At 38.6% G+C, this 23620-nt stretch overlaps 1 protein-coding gene across 1 annotated transcript; it reads left to right on the top strand.

The window, feature by feature from the left end:
* The first annotated feature begins 405 nt into the window (after positions 1 to 405).
* Positions 406 to 9171, top strand: CYTL1 (cytokine like 1). The gene is made up of 4 exons (XM_069074004.1): positions 406 to 574; positions 1160 to 1204; positions 6834 to 6962; positions 8493 to 9171. Exons 1-4 carry the CDS (start codon positions 431 to 433, stop codon positions 8637 to 8639), a joined length of 465 nt encoding a protein of 154 aa, XP_068930105.1. The 5' UTR covers positions 406 to 430; the 3' UTR covers positions 8640 to 9171.
* Positions 9172 to 23620: the final 14449 nt, after the last annotated feature.

Genomic DNA, 23620 nt, shown 5'->3' with positions numbered 1-23620 from the left:
GGGAAACTCCCAGATTGACAAGCTCCATCTTCAGCCTTCCCATAACTCAAGCAACAAAAAACTCAGGTCTTTTCTCCAGTGCCTGGCTGACATAACCCTTTCCCTTTTCCTACCTACCCTCTGGTCCTCAATGCTTTGACTAACCAGAGGTCTGTTCAGGAGCTGAAAGGATAAAGTGTTCCATTTGTGTTTGTTTTGTTATCCCCCTGCCCCCTCCTCTTTCTCACCCTCTGGCTGGACAGTGTGCCCAGCCCTGGCTCTGGGGACTACAGGAAATTGAGAACTGGAGCTGGTTGTTCCTTGGACCACCCCCAAACAAGTTTCCTGCATCAATTCTGAATGCTGTTTAAATAAGAGGGTGTGGCTGCCTTACTTAAGCCCCTGAGCCCAAGGTGCTGAGCCCTGGATCTTTCCAGACAAGTACAGAACCATGAAGCTGCTGCTTGGCTTGGTGGTGCTTCTCTCTATTTGCCTGTTGGCTAATGCAGCTCCTCCAACTTGTTACTCAAGGATGCTGAATCTAAGCAAAGAAATCATGGATTCCTTTAACACACTGCAGAATGAAGATCCCCTGGTAAGCTTATGGCTCTTTTCTTTTTGGATGTTTTAAGAACTTCCATTTCTTCCTCAGAAAAAAAACAGCCAATTGGACTCAATGATCTGTAAGGTTATCTTGCAATTCCTTCTCTGTTCTAAGGTTCTTTCCATCTCTAACATTCTGTGTTCTAAGATGCCTTCCAGCTCTAATAATAAACATGGATTATTATATAAATGTATTTTCCATCTCTAACATTCTGTTTTCTAAAATTCCTTCCAGCTCTAACAATCCATGTTCCACATTCCTTTTCAGCTCTAACATTCTGTATTCCAAGATGCTTTCTAGCCCTAACATTTTAGGCTCTAAGATCCTTTCTACCACTAACATTCTGTGTCCCAAGATTCCTTCCAAATCTAAAAACCTTTGTTCTCTGTTCTAAGTTCCTTTTCATTCCTAAAATTCTATGTTCTAAGATCCACTCCAACTCTAAAAGCCTATCTTTTATTTTACAAGGCTCCTTCTAGCTCTTAATCCTATGAGCCTATGAAAGGCTGCCTTATGAAATCTGTTGGGTCCCTCAAGAATATTGAATAATAAATAGTCTGTTTTCCTTACTTCTAGGAGCCCTGTGTGGAGGGACTGCCAAAACTTTACTTGGATATACATGTAAGTTAATTCTTTCTCAGATCCAAACATTAGTATCTGGGGTCTGTGCATGTATCAGGGTGAGAGGAAGGAGGAAAAGGACTATTATTGTATGGAGATTTGGCTGGAGACCAAAGCTCATAGATCATACAAGGATGGAGCTGAAAGGAACTTGGAAATATCACTTTAGCACACAATCAGTGTGAAATGTAGATCAGTGTGGGAAAGTTTTAGAAGAGGGGAACTGAGGAAAATGCAAGACAGCATATATGAAGAACAAACATGGTGTAATTGAAATAGCACTAAACCTGGAATCAGGATGCTGGAGTTCAATCTTATCTCTGGGGTTTTATTCACTGTGTAATTTGGGGAAAATCTCTTAACATGAACCTAAGTTTCCTCATCTATAAAATGGGCATAATGTTTTTATTAATTATCTCACATGGCTTATTCAACATGCACATGTCCCTAGTGAGGAGTCTGGCGCTTGAATCTTGAATATGACCTCCATGCTATTTTCATGCTTCGTGTAATCATAAGATCAATCCTAGAGCTGAGAGGGGGCTTATACAAATTGACTCCATTTCATGTAAGGATAATAAAATAATAAATTGGGACTGAAAACCTAGGTTCTCTGACTAACTGCAGTGTTTTTCCATAACACCATCTAAAGAATAAGTCATCTAAATGTTAAATTATTTCTAGAAAAGGAAGAATGACTGCTAGAATTTTCTGATGAGTGAAAACTATTTTTCCCCATTTAAAGCAAAAGATCTTCCACATCCCTGTTGTATCTACAAAATAGCATTTTACTTTTGCTCCCAAAGTAATAGGTTCTGAGCAATATGACTGCAACAGTCATGGCAGAAGCAATCATAGCAATGATAAATCTGTAGTCCTGTTTATTGGTAGTATGTCATCTGAGGAAGACATGAAGCATAAGTTAGTCAGCAAACATTTGGGCTCAGCACCATAAGGGATACAAAGATTTACCAAGTCCACCTCAGTGCCCAGAGAAATTATAATCCTGTAATATACTAGGAACTAGAACCTAGTAGATAAGACCCACATAGAAATAACTATAATAAAAAACAAAACAGCAAAGTTCAGTAAGAGAAGTATAAGCATATCCCATATAATGCTTATTGCTCCTAGGAAACATGACTTCAGGTGAAACAATATCAGTTACTGGAGTCAGTTCATTCCATAGGAACAAAGTTGTAAATGGGAGTCAAATGATGTTACTAGTGGAGTTTTAAAATCTTCTTCTGGTAATTAGTTAAGCAATGAACGACACATTAATATTATTAACAATGTGGTCAGTTGGTCAATAAGCATTTAGTATGTGCCAGGCACTGTGCCAAATGCCAAGGATTCAAAGAAAGGCAAAAAAACCTCCCTGATCTCAAAGAGTTTACAGTCTTAATTGGAAAGACTGCATGCAAACAATTATGTAGTGATACGTTAACGATGCTATTGGAGAATGGTCTTGTGGAAACAAACACAGAGACTGAGTTGGGGGAAGAAGGTAGCCTTAGACTTTGCTTGGACTCTAATTAGATCTATAGATTAGCCATTCACTTCTGATAAAATCATTCCCTGCTTGAATTGCTGAGGCAAATCATTCAAATGTTGACAATCAAGTTTCTGAACATTTTATTTAATATTTATCTGTGCTCTGAGATGGGCTGCTATTCTCACAAATCAAAAGGTGGGAGTGGGACCTACAAGCAGAGGAGTGATCCTTCTGTCATGTTATATCAATGTAGTTGTCTTTATGGTATGACACCCCAGGTTGGTCTCCTTCAGCTATCATCTGATGACTTACCTGTGTAGATGAACAACCTAACCACTTATGGCTAGGCTTCACATTGTAAAGATAAATACCACTGGAGAGTCTGGCAGTATGCTTGTGGCCAGAGACCTTTCAGATTTAACTAATTCTCCTCAGGACTGAGGGAGTATCAAAAATGGGATTTGGAACAAGGAGTTTAAATGAATCAATCAACATGCATTCATTCTTTTTGCTTAAACTGGGCACTGGCTATTAGTTTTCTGTTTCTACTTCTCAAAAAGAAAAGCAATAGTTGCTCTTACCCAAAGACCTTTGAGAACAAAGTCACTTAGCATTGACGAGTACAATCAGGCCCTGCTACAATCAGTACAAACAATGAGCTATTAGAGTTCAGAGGAGGGGCATAGCTAGGTGGCACAGTGAATAGAGCACTGGCCCTGTAGTCAGGAGGACCTGAGTTCAAATCCGGCCTCAGACACTTAACACAAAACTAGGCGTGTGACCTTAGTCAAGTCACTTAACCCCAATTGCCCAACCCTTACCCCCTCCAAAAAGAAAAAAAAGAGTTCAGAGGAGGGAGAGAAATTGTAAAACATCATGAAGGTGGTGAGCATGCCTTCTCAAGTGGAGTTAATGTGTGTTAAGTCAATCTAGTACCAAGCATCAAAAATTACCCTATGTGTAAGGGAAACATAATAATCAGCATAATCATATAGAAACATTTCAAGGAAATCATTCTACCTTAGTTCTCATATTAACTATTATGGTAGTCTACTCTAAACCAAATTCATAATTCCAGCTTCCTTAATCAAGAGGTTGATTGGAAATATACTACATGCAAGGAAGGCACTGTAGTGAGAGATGGAAAAAAAGAATAAAGTTTATAGGTCAAGGGAGGAGATGAGACAAGAAAACAAATTACCACAGAACAAACTAGTAAGTGTTGATTAAATACTCTATCACATAAGAAACTTGTGAATTACAATACCAGACAGAATGTTATGAAAGAGCTAGGAATTGTTCTTGGAGCTCAACTGAACAAGGAAAACAATATGGCAGAGTGGTCAATGAACAGTGCTGGTCATAAAGTCAGGGAAATTTGTACTCTGAATCCTGGTTCTGATACTCATAAACTCTGATGACAGGCAAGTCACTGAGCCTCTTTCAACCTGATTCCTCATCTGCCAAGTAGGGATAATTAATCATAACAACAACACCACTTATATAATACTTTGCAAAACACTATACATGTTATCTTACTTGTTTTCACAACAATTCTGTGTGGTAGCTGCTATCATTATCACCATAGGAAACTGAGGCAGAGAGAGAGGTTGGGATTTGACCAAAGCCAAACAGATAATTCCTGAGGTAGAATCCAAACTCAAGTCTTCCCGACTCCAAGCCCAGGACTCTCCCCCATTGTACTACTTAGCAACCTCTAAGAGTGACAACTAACATTTATGTTGCATTTTTAAATAATTTAATATTACAGCCAGAAAAACTCAGAGATCACCACCAACCCCTTCATTTTACACATGAGGTGCAGTTATTGGCCCAAGGTCATACAGTTAGCTCATAGTGGTAAATCCAAGAATATGACTTGAGGGGAAGGGGCACAGGGTCTGATTCCTAAACTGGTTGAAGATTCCTTCCACTATACCACCTTGCAATGCATACATTTTCATCTGCTCCCTATCACCAGAAAAATACCAGGAGTTTGGAACAGAGATTTGTAATTAAGTAGCATGGGAGAGTGATAGTCAATCACAGAGTCATAACAGCCTGGTCCATGTCCTTCTTCTTGACATGTCCTGACTGAGTGACTCTGGGCAGGTCAGCTTCTCAGGGTTCCAGACAACTGCCTGAGACCATAGCTGCAGAGAAGGTGCCAACTGGCATTGGGAAGGGATTTTCCTCATCGGGGAGTCTGGTCTCTATCACTGTACTAATAAAACACTCTAAGGTTTGCAAAGCCCCTTATATCAATTGTTATTTGGTCCTAACAATAGCCCCAGGAGCCAGGAACAACGGCAATTATCACCTTCACTTTGTAGACCAGAAAGCTGAGGCCTGGAAAGTTGGGGTCTGACTTGATTGGGGGCTCATAGCCAAGAAGTGTGTGAGGTGGAATTCAAACCCAGCTCTTTTTAGCTAGAGGTCCAGCATTACTAAACTAAACTGTGATGCTTCTACTACTCCCCACATGGGCATCATGAGGATGGTCTAATAAGATACTGAAAGTGATATGCTTTGTATCTGAAAGCTAGAAGAGTATCAGGAATGGGAAAAGTCAAACAATTTCTGGCTAGATACAACAAGGAAGATCTTATGAAAGAGGTCCCCTTTGAAGTGTGCCTTGAAGGATAAGTAGGATTGTGCTGCAGACAGAAATGTTGCGGAGGAAATATAGAATCAGTAGCTGATAAATGACATGAATTGTCATTAAATTAATGACAATGTTTAAGAAAACAAAGAATGACTAGGTCAGATCCCAGGATAAAACAGAAAAAAATTATTAACAAATCTACTTCCAGATATTATTTTTCATTATTGGGAACCATGGGAAGGGGAAGAGTTCTAAGCTTATAGTCAGGAACAACTTATATTGGAATTCTAAAACTGATACTAATGTGACCATTGTCACCTCTCTGAGCCTCAGTTTCCTCATCTATAGAATAGGAATTTCAATGCCTGTAGTATATACCTTATAATATTATTGTATCAAGTGAAATAATATATAGGAAGCCCTTTGTGAATACTACAGCACCAGATAAATGTCTATTATTATTTTCACCCACCATCTTCCTTCACACACACACACACACCACAAAGGTCTACTTAACCCATTAGAACAGTTACTATTATCATTGTTTTTACAGATTGTGAGACTGGGATGTGGAGAATTGGAGTGGCTTTTTCAAGGTTATACAGTCAGTCAGTTCATGTTAGAGCACTGACTAGAATTCAGGTCTATTATTTCCAAGTGCAGTCCTCTTTGTTGCTCTTCAATCATTTCAGTCCTTTCTTACTCTTTGTGACCCCATTTGGGATTTTCTTGGCAAATACACTGGGGTGATTCCCCATTTCCATCTCCAGCTCATTTGACAGATGAGGAAATTGAAGCAAACAGGGTTAAGTGACTTGCCCAGGGTCACATAGCTAGTAAGTGCCTGAGGCCAGATTTGAACTCAAGAAAATGAGTCTTTCCGGGGCGGCCAGGTAGCACAGCGAGTAAGAGCACCAGCTCCAGTGTCAGGACGACCTGGAGATCGAATCCCGGGCTCAGACACTTAGCACCCACCCAGAAACACCTGGCCATGTAACCTTGAGCAAGTTACTTAACCCCAATTGCTTAGGGCGACCAGGTGGCTCAGCGAGTAAGAGCACCCGCTCCAGTGTTGGGACGACCTGGAGATCGAATCCCGGGCTCAGACACTCAGCACCACACCCAGAAATAACTGGCCGTGTAACCTTGAGCAACTTAACCCCGATTGCTTAAAAAAAAGAAAGAAAATGAGTCTTTCTGACTCCTGGTTTGGCACTCTGTCCACTCTGCCTCCTAACTGCCCCTTCAATCCCCTTCACACAAGTCCATTGATCACATCTATGACACCAATGTTTTCTATGTAAATATAAAGTGGAGAACAGGTACAATTCCAGGAAAGAAAAAATAAAAGAACTCATAGCTCCTGGAACATAGTAGACGCTTAACAAATACTTCTTGACTGACTGTACATTCTTCACAAAGACAAATGAAAGTCACTTCTTCCAATGAAAGACCTGATACTTTACTGAAGTTGCTTGTATTCTACTGTATTTCTGTTTCATCTATCGTACGCCATCTTACACTTTCAGAATTACTGCGTGCTGGCCAAACTACGGGACTTTGTGGCATCGCCCAAGTGTCGGAAAGTTGCTCAAGTAGGTACCCTCAAAGACAAAGTCCGGAAGCTGTACACTATCATGAACTCATTCTGCAGGAGGGTACGTTAACGTCTTTAAAGACTTCTCATATTTGCCATCATTTATCAAGTCATTACTGAACTTCTACTATGTGTGAAATCCCAGATTAGAGACCTGCTATGGGATATAACAGAGTACAAAACATGGTCTCTTTCTGAATGGAGTTTGTGATCCGTTGAGGAAGATTAGTCACATAGACATGAAAAGACAACCACCAATACAAAGCAGATTATAGCAAGTCCCAAATGAGCGCATAAGTGCTCAGAGGAAGCAAAGATCTTGGTGGGGAGTGGGGGGAGGGTAAATAGACAGGGGCAGGTCTTGAGCTGAGTCTCCTAAGGATCCAAGTAGGATACAGATGGTAGGCAACAAGGTAAAAGAAGGATATTACTGAAGGAGAGCAGTAACCAATAAGAATAGAGTCAGAATGTGGAAGGCCTTGAATGCCAGGCTAATGGGTTTATTCTATAAGCAGTAAGAAGCTATTGATAGGTTTAGAAGATGGATATGGTAGGGTAGAAATTGTGCTTTAGAAAGATTCACCTGGAAGACTAAATAGGGGGGCCTGGAAAAGGAGAGAATAAAAGCAGGGAGCCTGGTTAAAATGGCATTGTAGTTGTCTGGTCACAGATTATATGTTTGGTAGCAATGAGAAGGGAAAGGAAGAGACAGAAAAAAAGTATCCTAAAGGACAGACTGGCAGGATTTAATAACTGGCTGAATATGCCAGGGTAAAGAATTTTAGTATTATACACACTTCAGTCCATTGTTAGTTTCTGTGTTCTTTGAAATATTTTTGTTGGTTAGACTGTGTAACTTAGTAATATTCCCCAAATACTAAAAAGATGTTTAAGTGGGTGAGGAGAAACAGGGGAAAGGAGAATTTAAAAATTATTCTGAGGTCTCAAACTTGTATTGTGAAAAATGATCTGTGATGGGATTATACCTGGTACACTAACATAATCATACAAGCCAGGGCAATTAATCTGGTGGGGCAGGAAGGCAGCAGTTTTTGCCAATAAGGCTGACAAGGGCACCAACCCCTTTTCCTCTCTGGGATTGCTAGTATTCAGTGATTACTAAGCAAAGCTAACCCAGGCTTTGGAGCTGGTGTTCCTAAACTAGTTCATACTGCAGGGCTGTGTTTGTTGAAGGAAGAACAAGAGATGCAGGTGAACACTGCAGAATATAGAGTCTGGTCACCTGGATGGCTTTCCCTAGTATCTGTGTCTATGTCCTTAGGGAGATTCTGGTGTAATCAGCTATACTGAAAGCTATCAGAGGTGTCCAGGCATAGAATCCACAAAAGGGATGGACAATGATCAGTTTCTGTCACTGATATGAATGGCAGCTACCTCCTTGACAAGACCCTCTGGGCTCTCCTCTCTTCCATTTGTATCCCTGTATTACAGACTCCAAGACTGGCAATTGAAGCACCCAAGAGCACTATGCCCTCCAAGAGTGGGACACAGTGCTCTTGGGCTTCCTGAAATCTTAGCCACCTCTTCTCTCTCCTTCTGTAATGCTGGCACTCATATCTTGTTTCTCCAGGACTTGGTGTTCTTGTCTGATGACTGTGAGGCCCTGGAAAACCCCATCCAAGTTCCTACGACTACGAGATCCCAACTTAGGTCAGTGTTGAAGGAAGTTCCCAAGATGTTTCCAGTTACACCAGCTGCCAAAACCTCAATTGGCTAAAACTATGTGCCCAACAGGGCTTGTGTGTGTGCATGTGTTATCTCTAACTTCACTGTATGTTTTGCCATCTCCAGGAAATGAATAAATCCATTGCCTACCTGGAAAGCTGCATGTCAAAGCTGGGCTAGAAAGCTTGTTTTTCATTGAGTATTTCTGCTGTTTCTATGTAACCAAAAGGCTCAGATCTGTTTATTTGAATAGTAAGAATGAAATGGCAGATTTGTTTCTTCTTCATGAATAGCTAGGTTTATAGCAAGCAAAATAAGGTGCTTTTATTACTAGCCTAACTTGGTCAGAGCAACAGTTCCTTCCATTCTCATAACAGCTTCATTCACAACTATTTAGATTTTTTCCTAAACTAGCTATAAGAGAAGCAACAGACTCTGCAGAGACTTCTTAAAAAATACGTAATCTTTGCATTGTTCTTTCAATTTCTTTTGGTAGATTGTGTTAGAAATATTGTGTCTGAAGGAAGAACCCTTCCTTTCAAAACTGGTGAAGACCTTAATTAAAGATCACTTTTCACAGAAAAGCAATTCTCTTGTTTGTGAAGCATCCAATTGTCATGAGTGTTCTTTTGTTTTTGATGATTCCCTTATAACTTGCTTTTCTAAGCAAATTATCATTTCTCCCTATGAGTTACTGTTTTAGGTCATGTTTTCTGTCTATGATATAACATGCCACCCATTGGGGCTCTGATGCTACTCTCCAAGGCCACTGCTTCTTTATGCCTTTCAGGAATTCTCCATTTTTTTCATTGCTTTTCCATGTGCTGTGTGTTCCATGTGTCAGTGGCAATCTGATGCAACTACAGTTTTACCATCCACATCACAGAGCATAAGGGCACAAAGCCCCCATGATTTGCAAAGTGTACATAAAATTTTTGACCCTCGCTTCACACCAGCTAAGAAATCTGATTTTTTTTCTTTTTCTTTTATGGGATATTTACAGTACCTTATTCTAAAATTTGGGTTGAGTATTTGATCATAGGCTTTGTGTCATCTGCTGGCCTTTGTATGGCATCTGCGACTTCTGCAAAACTACAAAAAAAATTCCCATTTAATTTCTTATGCAAACCTGAGATATGTCAAAATCAGAATGGGGAAAGTGGAATGTGGAAGGGAAGGCTGTACTTCTTTTGGAGAGTGTTCCACAGAAGAGATGAACTAGTTATTATGCTAATGCAGTAGGCTTTCATCAGAGGTCTATTTTAATCCACACAAGGGAAGATATTTGGAATAGAGAAGAAGGGAAGGCAAGAACATGCTCAGATAAGTTATTGGAGAGACCAGGATACCATCAGAGGAATGCCCAAAGGGGCAGGATATGTCTGTGACTTAGTTGGGGTGGAGATAGAGGGTTGTCCAAGAAATGATCTTTTGTCCACAGCAAGAGGAAGAAGAGGACTGAATGATGCAATGGAAGACTCCCTCCAAACCAAGAGCTCAGGCAACACTAAGCTATCTCCACTCACCCAGGCCACTGTGAACCACTAAACAACATGGTACTTTTCAATACAGAAGAGGGACAGACATTTTATAGGGAAGAATGTTGTCTTTCCCAAGTACATCCATTTGGCTTACCACCTCTGATGCTACTAATGGATAGGTAATAGCTAGGAAGCTGGTAGTTTCCAGAATGGAAGATTCCAGAGAAAGAGTGCAAAGCCAGGCAAGAGGAATAAATGCATCTAGAGACAGCTTGTTGTAAAGAAACTAAACATACATAAAGAAGCAAATGAATATAGTAGTATAATGTTCAATAAACACAAAGACCACAATTACTAGAGTACAGACTCATAACTATTGAGAAAACTGGAAAGCAAGATCTAACATATGCCACAATAAGCTCTAAATGGGTACATGGCCTAGAGAAAAAAAGTCACATTCATAAACAAATTAGAAGAGCAAAGAAGAAAATGCTTCTCACAAGTATGGCTAAAGATTGAGTTTGTGAACAGATAAAAAATAAAGCAGCTCAAGGAGATAAAATTTTGATTATATAAAATTGTTATATAATTGAACAGTTTTTACATAAACAAAATCATTGCAGGTAAAAATAGAAGGGAAATAGTTGAATAGGAAAAAAATCTTTGCAGCAAATTTCTACAATAAGGGTCCAATATTCAAATTATATAAGTTACTAATTCATGTGAACAGGAATTACAATCATTCACCAACAGATAGACAGTGCATATGAGTAGTTCTCAAGGAAACAGAGAAAAGCTATCTTTGGCCAGAAAAAAATGCTCCAAATCACAAATAATTGGAGAAATATAAATTAAAACAATTCTGAAGTTCTATCTCACATCTAAAAGGTCAGTAAAGATGACAAAGAAAGAAAATCACAATTGTTAGAAGGGTTTTGAGAAGGCAGAAGTTATGTGTAGTGATTCAGCCATTCTGGAAAGTAATTGGGAACTCTGCCCAAAAAATCACAAAATTGTTCGTGTCCTTTGAGCCAGTGATATAACTACTAGGCCTAAACCACAAAGAAGTCAAAGAATGAGGAAAAGATTCATATACACAAAAATATTTATAGCAAGCTCTTTTTTGTTGTGACAAAGAACTGTAAGCAAAATGAGTGTTTATCTTTTGGAGAATAGCTGGACAAATAATGGTATTTTAATGTAATGGAATACTATTATGCCATTAAAAATGGGAAAAGGGATGAGATTAAAGAAATCTGGAAAGACCTGTATACCCTGATGTAGGGAAGTGAGCAGAACCAGAAGAATAATTTATACAATAATAGAACATTATAAATAAAAATACTTTGGAAAGAATTAAGAGCTCTAATCAAATATGATGACCGTGAGTTAGGACCAATATGAAAGCATGCTCCCTTCTGTCAGGGGTGGGTGAAGGATCCAAGGTACAAAATGAAATACACATGTTTGAATATACCATTTTATGGATTTATTTTTTGCTGGATTATGGTTGTTATGATGATTTTGTTTTTCCTTTTTATTGGTAGAAGAGGTTGTGGGGGAATGAGGACCTACTGTTAGCATTGCCAAAAAAAAAAAAGGAAATAACAGAGAATAATTGAAGTATCTTAAAAATGCAAATAAGGAAATAGAAGGAAGTTCAGAAGTAAATAGACAAACACAACAGTTCTGAAACGAATATGCTGAAAATTAGAGGTAGCCATGTCAATATAGATTAAGATATGATATAAAAGGAAATTGAATGTAATATTGATTCATGTTTTCACATATAATCCTGTTTTCTCTCTCTCTCTTTTTCTCTCTCCATTAAATTCAGAATAATTTCAATAGATAGGACAAGCACATAAAGAGGGCAACTACAAGCTTACATTTAATTACATGGATGCCAAAAAAAATCCATGTTAAACTTTAGTATTTTCCATTATGGTTTTCAAAGATATTATGACAAACATTCTCCAACTGACAAATGGTCAAATGATATGTATGAACAGGCAGTTTTCAAAGTAAGAAATCTAGCTAATCTGGAGCTATTAAAAAAAATTGCTCCAAATCACTAACAATTAGAGAAATACAAGTTAAACATCTCTGAAGTTCTATCTCATGCTTATCAGGTTGGCAAAAATGACAATTATTGGATGAGCTACATGAAGGCAGGCACACTGCTTATGGAGGAATGAATTGTTCCGCTATTCTATAAAGTAATTTGAAACTTTGTCCCGAATGACCAACGTGTGCACGCCCTTCAATCCAGTGATGCCATGACTCATACCATACTCCTAATACACAAAAGCAAGAGAGAAAGGACACACCCACAGCAAAATATTTATAGCAGCTCTTGTAGCAAAGAACTGGAAACTAAAGAGATATCCACCAATAGGTGAATGACTAAATAAATTTGGGTATGTAAGTCTAATAGAATCATATTTTACCACTAAAATTATGAAAGGGACATTTTTAAAGAAACCTGGAAAGACTTGTATGAACTAATGCAAAGTGAATTGAGTGGAACTAACAGAACAATTTATACAATAACAACATCAGAAAAAAAGTCAAAAGACTCAAGAATTCAGATTAATGCAATGATCAACTGTTATTCCAGAGGACCGATAAAGAACCATGCTCCCCATCACCTGACAGAGAAATCCACTGAATCATATATCTCTAAACATGGACAATGTGGAAATTTGTTTTACTTGACTAGTCATATTTATTGCAGAGTTTGTTTTTATATTTCATTTGGGTATAAAAGGTGGGAATGAGAAAAAATAAATGATTATTAATTTAAAAAAGTAAAATGAAATTACCTTTAAGAATAAGTCATGGGAAAAAGCATATTTTTCTGAACAATAATAACTAAAATTTATAGAGTGCTTACTATGTGCCAGGCATTGTGCTAAGCTCTTTACAATTACCATCTCATTTGATCTTCACAACAACTCTGGGAGATAGGAGCTACTACTATCAAACCCACTTTAGAGATGAGGAAACAGGAAAACAGAGGTTAAGTGACTTGCCCAGGGCCACACAGCTAGTAAGTATCTGAGGCCACATTTGCACTCAGGTCTTCCTGCCTCCAGGCCCAATATTCTATCCACTGAGCCACCTCCAGCTGGATCTATATAAAATCGCCATCTTTCATATGCTGCATGGGATAATGGGTATGCATGCAGTTTAATGCTGTTTAGGTTTTTTCCATGGTGTCAACTCACACAACTTCTGATTAATAATAATGATGAAGGCCCCGTAAGGCCTTTTCAAAGACTGAACATTGCTAGCCTTGTAACTCAGAGGCATCGCGGTGCAAAGCAATCGGTGTTTTCCGTGCCCAAGACTTCAGGAACACAAACACAGACTAACAGATGAAGACGGGCCATACTTCTCTATCATACAAAGGGTTCACCTGGTTCTCCCTCCTCTATAAGAAGCAGCTAGATGGAACAGTGGATAGCGGCTCCAGCCTGGAATCAGGAAGACCCGAGTTCAGTTCCAGCTTCAGACACTTCCTAGCTGCCTGCCCCTAGACAAGCCCTTTACCTCTATCTCCCTCAGTGGCTGCATTTGTAAAATGTGGATAATAATAGAACCTACTTCCCAAGGTCGATATGAGGATAAAATGAATTGGAAAAAGCTGCTTGCAAACCTTTCAGTGCTATATAAATCTTAGCTATTATCACTATTAATAGGCCCACCCAGAATCTCCTGCATTACCTACTTTTATCTATTGTCTTTAGGAAGCCTTTTGTTTGAGAAAGAGACTGATTCCTGCCTTAAGTCTACTTATTGTCCAAAGCTACAGTTTTCCTTCTCCACAAATCAAATGCCCTATTTCCCTGTTTTAGGTTAGCACATGAAACATTGAGCCCATGAATCAGCTAAGGACTCAGTTAACTATTTTTCTGATTTCAATTATGTGCCTCCCTTACCAATTTAGTTATTTTAAAATTATTTATTCACTTATTTAGTCCAATTTATTTTAAAGTAAGATAATGCTACAAGGAAAAGTCAGGAAGAGGTAGATTGAAGATAGGCTGGGGAGGAGAGAGAATACCATTTGATAAAGCCCACATAAATCACTTTCCTAAGGGAGACTCTCCTTCCTTCTGTGAGCTACTGCTGTTCCCAAGACTGTGGATGAATGAGGGATCTCATAGATCATAGGGCCTTCATACCCAGGTTAAGCCAGAGATCAGATGCACCCTCCTCACCTAGAGTCAGCTGAGTAGGGTCAAGTTTTGATAAACTGAGAATATTAATGGTGCAACTTCCACTTATGGAGGGAAAATAAATTAACATACCATGGCTCTGCAAGAATACTACCCCTTAAGTGACATATAGAAAAGTCCCTTGACAAGTATTGGACTATCCCCCCTTATAGGAAAACAATTTGAAGGAGGCACCAGAGGTCCCTCCCAAAAGTGCCATGGGTCAGCAGGGATCTCCAACTTAATGCTATTGTTCAGACTTTTCAGTTGTGTCCAGCTCCTCATGACCCCACGGACCTCTCTGTCCATGGGATTTTCTTGGCAAAGATACTGGAATACTTTGCCATTTCCTTCTCCAGTGGCAAACAGAGGTTTAGCAACTCATCCAAGTTCGCACAGCTAGGAAGTTTCTAAGGATGAATTTGAACTCCAAGTTTCCTGATTCCAAGACCATTACTCTAACCACTACACCATCAAGGGTAGCTCAGTTCAGGGCTTCACTTTCCCAATGGAAACAATTAACCACTGTTACTATAATAAAGTTCTGATACTGATTCTAAATACACATCTGTCTTTTGCCATCAGCTCTAAAACCAACAAAGTGGAAAGAACCCAGAAGGCCTGATGTAGGTAGCTGAATCAGAAGGAAGCAAGATGGACCCTGCCAGAGATCACTAGATGGGAGACTAGCATGTATACACTGAATATAGACAAGAACTCTAGGAGCTTTAATTTTTGAAAGACTCAGATTTTGGAGAACCAGTTGCCATCAACAGTCATCTCCCTTCGTTTAGACTTCCTAATGTGACATTGACTCCCCTACCTTGAATCTCTGCTCTGGTAATCAGTCTTCCCACTCTTGTCTCAACCTTTTCAAGGTTATTTTTCATTTTTGTCTTCACTGCAACACACTTAATCATCCAGCCCTACTGACCTACTTGCCATCTTGACATATGATGTTGCATTTCCCTTCTCTTTGACTTTGAACTAGGCCATCTCCCAGGCCTGGAGAGCCACCCCCTCTCTTTTAGAACCCCCAGGTCTCTTCAGTACTGTATCAGTTAATGTGCCACCTTGTCCAAGAGGCCATTCTCTGTCCTCCTGGCCACCAGTGTCTTCCGTTGGGAGTGAGACTACATTCTAAACACCTCATAGCTAGCTATCTTCTACTTATCTGTTTATACACATGGAGCCTCCTCTGCTAAAATATGGACAGGAGGTGTTTTCACTTTTTCTTTGTGTCTTAAGTGCTTAACACAGGGACTGGATCACAGCAAATGCCTAACGAACACTTAGAAATTGATTATCCTTGCATCTTCAAAACCTAGGATGATGTCTTGTACATAGCAGGCACTTAATGATTATTTATATTTATATACCCAGCACCTAAGACAATGCCTTATGTATAGTAATAATAGCTAGCTTGTATATCGCACCTACTCTGTAGGAGCTTTACAAATATATTCTCATTTAATCTTCATAAGAACCTCAGGAAGCAGGTGCTAGTACTATCAGCCCCCTTTTATAGATGAAGAAACTGAGGCAAACAGGAGTTATATGGTTTGCTCAAGGTCATACAGCTAGCAGAAGTCCAAGCCCAAATTTGTACTCAGGTATTCCTGACTCCAGGTCCAGAACCCTATCCACTACACCACATAGGTGCCTCTAATAAGCTCTCAAGTACTGTTTAATTAAGTGAATTAATGCTCTATGGCAAGGATCAGCAAACAGTGGAGTGACAAATTCATTCTGCTGCCTGGACAGGCTATGAGCTAAGATAGTGTTTATATGTTTAAATAAAATAAAACTTTATTTAAAAGAGAAAAAGCCAGTCTTAGTCAGAAGGCCATTAAAAACAAACAACAGCAAAAAGAAAAACACACAAAAGAAAAAAGTAACCTTGTTTGATGGATACCCTGGTACTCAACCACCCTGGCTTTCCTATTTACACTTGTTCCCCTTCCAATTTGAACACAGTCTCTTCAGACCTCCACTGGACACTGCCCTTTCCCCTAACAAGGCTTTTCCTAATCCTGGGTTTGGTAAAATTGGAGAAAGAATATTTGTTCTACCTAACTCTCAGAATCAAATGAGATCATATACATGAAGCCCATTGAAACTATAAAACAATGCAAATGTGAGCTATGTTGGTGAAGATGGTAATGATGAGGATAATTGGAAGACGTTGAACTATAGATGCTGAAATTAAAATAGACAAACTAATTGACCTAATAATTTTTCGTGGTCAGTGAGTCAACTGGGAAACTATATGATTAAAATCTTCATTTCAGGCCAAGTTGATTTACCAAATTATTAGGAATGTGAAGCCACCGCTTTCATTTACAAAATATGCAGTCTGGAAGATATGCTGGACCAAGAGCTGACGAGACAAATTTCCTGGCTATATTGGAATTGATTAAATATTATAGGGGATAAAATATAGTGACATCAGCCTGGAAACAGTCAAGTCAGCAGTCATAATTTAGTTTTATTTTTGTTTATTGCCATTTGTGAATAGCGGTGCTCCAGAAATTATTTTGAAATAAGTTATTCTCATCCCATTTCTGTTGCTTTTGCAATCAAACTCCTGAAGTTTCACACCATTTGTTTTTTTAAGTATCCACCAATTTATGACTCTGGGTGTTGCATTGTGACTATAACTCAAAAGAGTTTTTATTATTTTTTTATTTACCTCATTGGCTTGGATGCCAACCCTCCAGCGCTCATTCTAGCCTAAGAAAGCTAAAAAATAGTGTGATTGTACCAACTTGGGAGACCTTTACAGATCATTAGAATGGTGTCACTATTCTAAGAGTGCACAATGGACTCCATATTATCTAGGCAATTCTGTGAATGGAGCAAATTAATTTCTGACACAAATTAAACTTTGATTTTGTAAATTTTTCAGCTCTGCACAGAAAAGATGCTGCATTCACTAGACTCTTCTTAGAATGTAGCATCATACTAGTTAACCATACTATGAGTGAAAATCCAGTTGTGAAGAAATACTATAGAAATTTAAGCTCTTCTTTTCATTAAGCAATCTTACCTTGATGCAACACTTTAACATCAAAAAAATTTACATCAATTATATAATTTGATTACCTGATATAGCTATGACAGAGATTATTATCTGCTCACCAGGAAAGACAAGGAAGTAGGATAAGTGAGGAGAAAGTATACCCCCCTCATGTCAGTGGTCTGGGACAAAGGCCCAGTTATCCTATGTTAGTGTGCCTCCTTTTCCATTACTCTGCCACCATTACTGCAAAAGTGAGTGGAAGCAACTCAGGACTGAGGGTGATTTTGTACATTTCTTGGTTTCATGGGTTGTCATGGCTAAAGAATTCATAACCATGGTAATAGCCTATGAATGATGCTTAGCAAAACTTGTTTTCAGAAGGTAGATCAGATCTTTTTTTCAGCCTTTATGGTATGGAAGTATGGAAACTGCCAGAACTAATTGTCTACCAAACTAGCCTTTGAGAACCTAGGATCACCTCCACACACCTCCACACTATAGTGAGGTCTCAGAGTAGCATGGTTTGCAAACTTTTAACAATATAAGAGTCAAATAACAATGCAACATTATCAGTACAAGCATTAATTATAAAATCCAAGAGTTGGAAACTATCTCAGAGGTTGTCTAGTGCAACTGTTCCTCAGGGCATGGAACCCTCAACACCATTCTGAAGATGTTTAACTAGCATCTGCTTGAACATCTCCATGATGGAGAATTCACTACTTGTCAGGGCAGCCTATTAGATATAGAAATCACTTTAATTATTATGAAATTCTTCCTTATACTGAACTGAACTTATAATTTTTACCCAGTGGTCTTAGTTCCTCCCTCTAGAACCACATAAAATAGTTGAATCCTTTTCCCTAGGGCATACCATTTAGATATTTGAAGATAGTTTCCTCCAAATTTTTTCTTCTCTTAGCTAAACTGTAACAGTTCATTCACAAGATAGTATATGATTAATTACTAAATGAGATAGATATTAGATATAGATATAGATGTCGATGTGGATATATAACTTGCTGAAGATTCAGAAAAGGAAGTCATTATTCTTGGTTGAAATAGATAAGGAAGGTTTCAAGGTGAAGAAGAAAATTGAACTTGATCTTGAAGGCTGAGTATGATTTAGCCAAGTGGAGAGGAGCAAAGAAAGCATTCTTGGTGACTCAAGACCATGACCAAAGGTTCAAACCTAGAAAACTTAAAGGTATGTTTACAGGACAAAATGTAGAGAGGTGATGTAGTAGAAGTGGGGAAAGCACTGGGTTTAGAATTAGAGAATGTAGTATTGAATCCCAACTCCACTACTTACCACCTTAGAGACTCTGGGTAAGTCACTCCTACACTCTAATCATCCATGGGGAGTGGGTGTGGGGTGGATAATATAACTTGAACTATCTACTTCACAGAGGAAATTTTGGGGGAAAGAACTTAATAAACCTTCAATGTCATAGCATTATAATTGGGATTATTATTGTAAAATGAGTAGATTCTACACTTTCTATTCACATGTTCATTTAAAGGAATCACTGAGTTAGAGAGAGAAGAGCAGAATTCCTTCTAGTCAGCAAAAAGAGAAGAAAGCCTCAAATGCATTTCCTTCAGTAACAGTGATTGCTTGATCTGTAACTTGAAGCAGACGTGGCACTTAAAACTCCTCAAAGAATAGAGATATGAGGGGGGGAGAGATAAAATGTGAAATATAATTTAAAAGGGCTAGCAGGTGCCTTCTCATTGTCCCATATTGATGACACAGAGTTTGTCTTCATTTGAAAACTTTTGTGGATATTGAATCAAGTAATTTCTATTTTCAGATCATGACTGCAGACAACCATTGAGATCATCTAGACCAGAGATTCCCAACCTGAGGTCCACAAAAAAACACTGTCATCTATATAGATAGATTTTAGGGGGTCAGTGACACCCTATATGAGTTAAATATATGTATATGTGTGTGCATATACATATATGTTATTTATTTGTGTGTTACATGTATGTGCATGTACTTTTGTTTTTGTTGACCTTTGGTTTCTTTTTTAATTCTCCATATTTTATTTTATGCATTTAAAAACTCCAAGAAGGGATCAAAAGACTAACCCTAGACTATGAGAGAGGGAGATGACACATACACCAAAGTTTAATGACTCCTGACCTCTAGACCACTTTTAAAGAGGAGGAGCCTTATTCCCAAAGAACAGAAGCATCCTACCTAAGATCACACAAGGAATAAGTGGTCAATTCATGATTCTAGTCTTGCCCTTCTGCCTCCAAGTCTGAAGTCCATCTACTCCACTATAACTCATAGCAAGTATTCTTTAGACACTTAAGGCCATATTCTTAAAATTCAGGAAGTCACAGCTTTGTGGACTGAGTTAGAGGGGACATGAGAAGCCAAGTAGACCAACTCTTTCATTTTACAGATGTGGAAACTTGGACTCAGGGAGATTAAGTGATGTATCCTTTGGTAAAGTGGTGAAGCTAAATTTGAACCCAAGTTCTCTGATTCCAAACTCAGAACTTTTCCCTCTGTTTTACCTATCATATATTCCTAAGAAGTAGTATGTCACCTTTTTATTTTTTTTTTACACAATGGTCTCTCTTATTGGAAACGGACTAGAGAGCAGTGGAAAGAACACTGTGTCTGGATGGGGACTCGATTTCAGGGCCTTTATCATAGCTCTGACGCATGTTGTTGTTGAGTTATTTTGGTTTGGGTTTGGGTTTTTTTTGTTTTTTGTTTTTGTTGGTTCTTTTTTTTTGCTTTTTGGAGGGCAATTGGGGTTAAGTGACTTGTCCAAAGTCAAGCATCTGAAGCATCTGAACTCAGGTCCTCCTGACTCCAGGGATGGTGTTCTATTCACTGGGCCACCTAGCCGCCCACAAATATTGTTTTATGACTCTGAACAAGTTGTTCAACCTCCAAGATCTGTTTTCTCCTCTGTAAAGTTAGAATAATGATAAACAAGATCTTTCTCATAGGGTTATTGAGAGGAAAGTACTTTGGTATGTTGAAATAGCTTTAAAATGCACTGACTTTTAGGATACCCATGCTTGGCAAGTTTGAGAAGCATTTATCAAGTACCTACTATGTGTCAGGTTGGCAATGTGCTAAGCACTGGAAACACAAAGAAAGGTAAAACCCAGCTCCTACTCTCCAGGAGCTCACAATTGAATAGAGGAGACAACATGCAAAAAGCTATGTACAAATAAGCCATATAAAGGACATATTGGAGTTAATCTCAGAGGGAAGGCCCTAAGATTAGGTTGGACCGAAGCAAAGGACTTTGTGTGCATTATCTCACCTACAGATAATATTATTCCTATTTTGAAAATGTGAAACTGTGACAGAAAGAAGTGACTTGCCTGTGGTCACACAGCTAAGAAGATCAAAAGTTGGATTGAAACTAAAGTCTTCATTTAAGTCCATCACTCTACGCACTGTAACATATTCCCACTGGAAGTACTACTGAAATAAATTGTAATTATTATTTTATTTTTCCCCCTATTGAATGGATGTTAGTACAATTATGCAGTGTGTCATAGAATGTCAGCCTGATCTGTAAGCTAAAGTTATCTACCAATATAAAACTTAATGGGTATACCTATACCGATCATATGAACAACTTCTTTCTACCCATCTTACCTGTCCCCAAAGATCTGGGATTTAACAAGCAATGCCTAGATCTGCAAATGCTGGAGGGAGCTAAAAAGCTTAGTGCATAGTGAATTTTCAGGATTTTCTAGGCAGCCCACAAAGACTGAGTAAAACTTGCCTCTTGTGGGCATTCCCATGATTCTAGACATTCATTTACTCTTGGGAACTCATCTTGAGTGAATTAGTTGCTTCGATCAGTGATAGACAGCCTGGTGTGACTTCCTGCTAATGGGGTGAGTTCTGATGGGCACAAAGAACTCTAAAATATCCTTCAGAACGAAAGCCTTCATAGAGAGAAAAGGCTTCATCCTCAGCTCACAAGAGAATGATAATACCAATGTTAATAGTTGGAGATGGGGCTTTTTGTTCAGATTTAATCAATCAAAGTGGAAAAATCCCTCCATAGACTCCTGTGAAACTTGAAGAAGTATTAAACAGGTGAGAGAGTAAGTGATTTGTCCATAAGAACAGGAATCTGTTTTCCTGATTCCAAAGTCAGTCCTCTAACCACCACCACCCTGCTGCCTTTTGTTAGCAGTTTAATGCAGAAAAAGTTGTGAAACAGTTCAGCAAGGTCATTCTTTTGAATATGGTTTTTATATAAGAAAATAAAAACAAGGTGTCTTTTGTTTAAAATAAAACTAGACAATGAAAACATTGTTAGTGTAAAATTAGTCAAATATTGCAACTTGCTTTCTGGAAGGCATAACAATATAATCAAGACATATATTCAGAAAAGAAAATTAATTTGAATGTCCTGTTTTTATGTTGGAAAATTGAACCAGAGCCCAAAAGCATTATGGGAAGCAATCCAAAGCAGGAAGTACACTGTGGAGAGTTAGTGCAGGGGAATATGGGTCACTGGGGGATTGAATGCCCTTGATTCCTATTTGCTCCTTAAAATAGGCCTGGGAAGTAAAATTAGTTTCCTCTAAAAATCCCATTTTTTTCATTGGTTCCCTACAACAGTCCCCTCTTGTGTCATACATGCAATTCATTGATAATGGTTTTTCCCATTTTATCTGTGTCTCATACCTCCTGAAATCTCTGATAAGCCTTCACCACACCTGCTCCAGCCTATCCTAGATTTGCAGCCTGGGAATTTGGGATGTTGAGCCCAGACACAATATCATTATTTATTACCTTACTGTAATTCTACTTTTCATTAAAATAGATTTATATCCTCATTTGATCATGGGGCTCAGATTGGGTTTCCTCCAAGGATATTAATACCCAGGAAAAGCAACGAGGTGGTTGAAGACTGAGTTTGAAAAGACAGCCTTTTTTTGATCACATAGCCATTTCCACTTAGTAGAATGATTCACTCTACATACTATTAATTTTGCCAAACTGAGAGAGGATCATTTTTTTCCACCTGAATATTTTCACATTTCAACAATTCTGGTTAGCCAAGGTGTGTGGGAGTAGGGCAATACTACTTATTTTGAACTTCAAATGAAATGTTTATTTCCATAAAAGCTTTCCCATTGTTTCTTAAATCCCATAAATAATACTAGATCAGACATCACTCTTTCCTATAGGGCTATATGTGCTAGAAAGATCACAGAGTTTGGCATTAAAGAACCTAGATTCCAGTCCCCAGCTCTGGCCCTTGCAACCTATGTGAGCTTGATCAAGTTACATAATCTCTACCGGGCTTCAGTTTCCTTGTCTATAAAATGGACCAGTTGGACCCAATTTAAATCAATTCAGTAAGCAGTAATTAAGAGCCAGTTGTGTGCCAGGCACTATTCTAGGTTCACATAAATGAAGAGTCCTTGCCCTCAAGCAGCTTTCATTCTGCTGAGAAGCAAGATGCACACACATACAGAAAAAGAACATAGAAAATACTTTCCGAGGAGGTAGAGAACAAGAATCAATAACCATGGCAGGGGTGGCAGTGGTTACAGTGTGTGTGTGGGGGGGGGGACCTTGAGCTAAACCTTGAAGGAAGATAGAAATTCCAGGAGGAAAAGGTGAGGAGGGGAGCAATCTAAGTATGAGCATAGACTGTGCAAAGGCATGTAGGTGGGAGATGGAATGACATGGACAAGACTAAGTAAAACAGTTTAGCTAGAATTTGAAGTGGATGAGTGAAAGTGATATGTAATTTCTGGAAAGATAGGTTAGAGTAATATTGTGAAGATGATTTCTAAGGTTCCTTCAAGTGCTAAACATATGATCATATGAACCTGAGCAAATCTTTGATCTTCCTCAGACCATTCAATTCAATTCAATTCAATTGCTCTCAGAAATGTCAGCAACTTATATGTTAAAAAAAATCTATCAGCAACTGAATAGGTGAAGTGATTATGTAATGTCAAATCATAGAGCTGTAAAAGGCCACAAAGATCACCTATAAATTCCTTTTTTAAAAAAGAGGAAACTGAGTCTCAGAGAGATGTCTTATTCAAGTTCACATAGTAAATAGAAAAGTTAGTAGAAGGAATAAGTCAGTTCTCTTGCTTGCCAGTGCAATGTTCTTTTCACTATGCTCTCTGCCTCCTTACCAATGTCAGCCATGATGATGAAGATGAAAATGATGGCCACATACTCCACGTAGTCCACCATCTTGACAGGAGCACTCAAGTAATATTTCCTCCTAGAGCAGGGATTCATTGTTTGAGGACCATAACCCCATAAGATGTCCTC

This window comes from Petaurus breviceps, unplaced genomic scaffold (assembly GCF_028583685.1).
Source record: "Petaurus breviceps papuanus isolate PSGF00001 unplaced genomic scaffold, PetGlider_PUasm1.0 140, whole genome shotgun sequence".
Classification (NCBI taxonomy): Eukaryota; Metazoa; Chordata; class Mammalia; order Diprotodontia; family Petauridae; genus Petaurus; species Petaurus breviceps.
Note: the sequence above shows the minus strand (reverse complement) of the source record. Positions and strands in the feature narration are given on the sequence as shown.

Excerpts from the sequence above, each read along its gene's own strand:
- CYTL1 (XM_069074004.1), top strand. The coding sequence starts at position 431 with ATGAAGCTGCTGCTTGGCTTGGTGGTGCTTCTCTCTATTTGCCTGTTG. Across the intron at positions 575-1,159 it reads TGCAGAATGAAGATCCCCTG|GAGCCCTGTGTGGAGGGACT; the intron begins GTAAGCTTATGG and ends CCTTACTTCTAG. Across the intron at positions 1,205-6,833 it reads AACTTTACTTGGATATACAT|AATTACTGCGTGCTGGCCAA; the intron begins GTAAGTTAATTC and ends TTACACTTTCAG.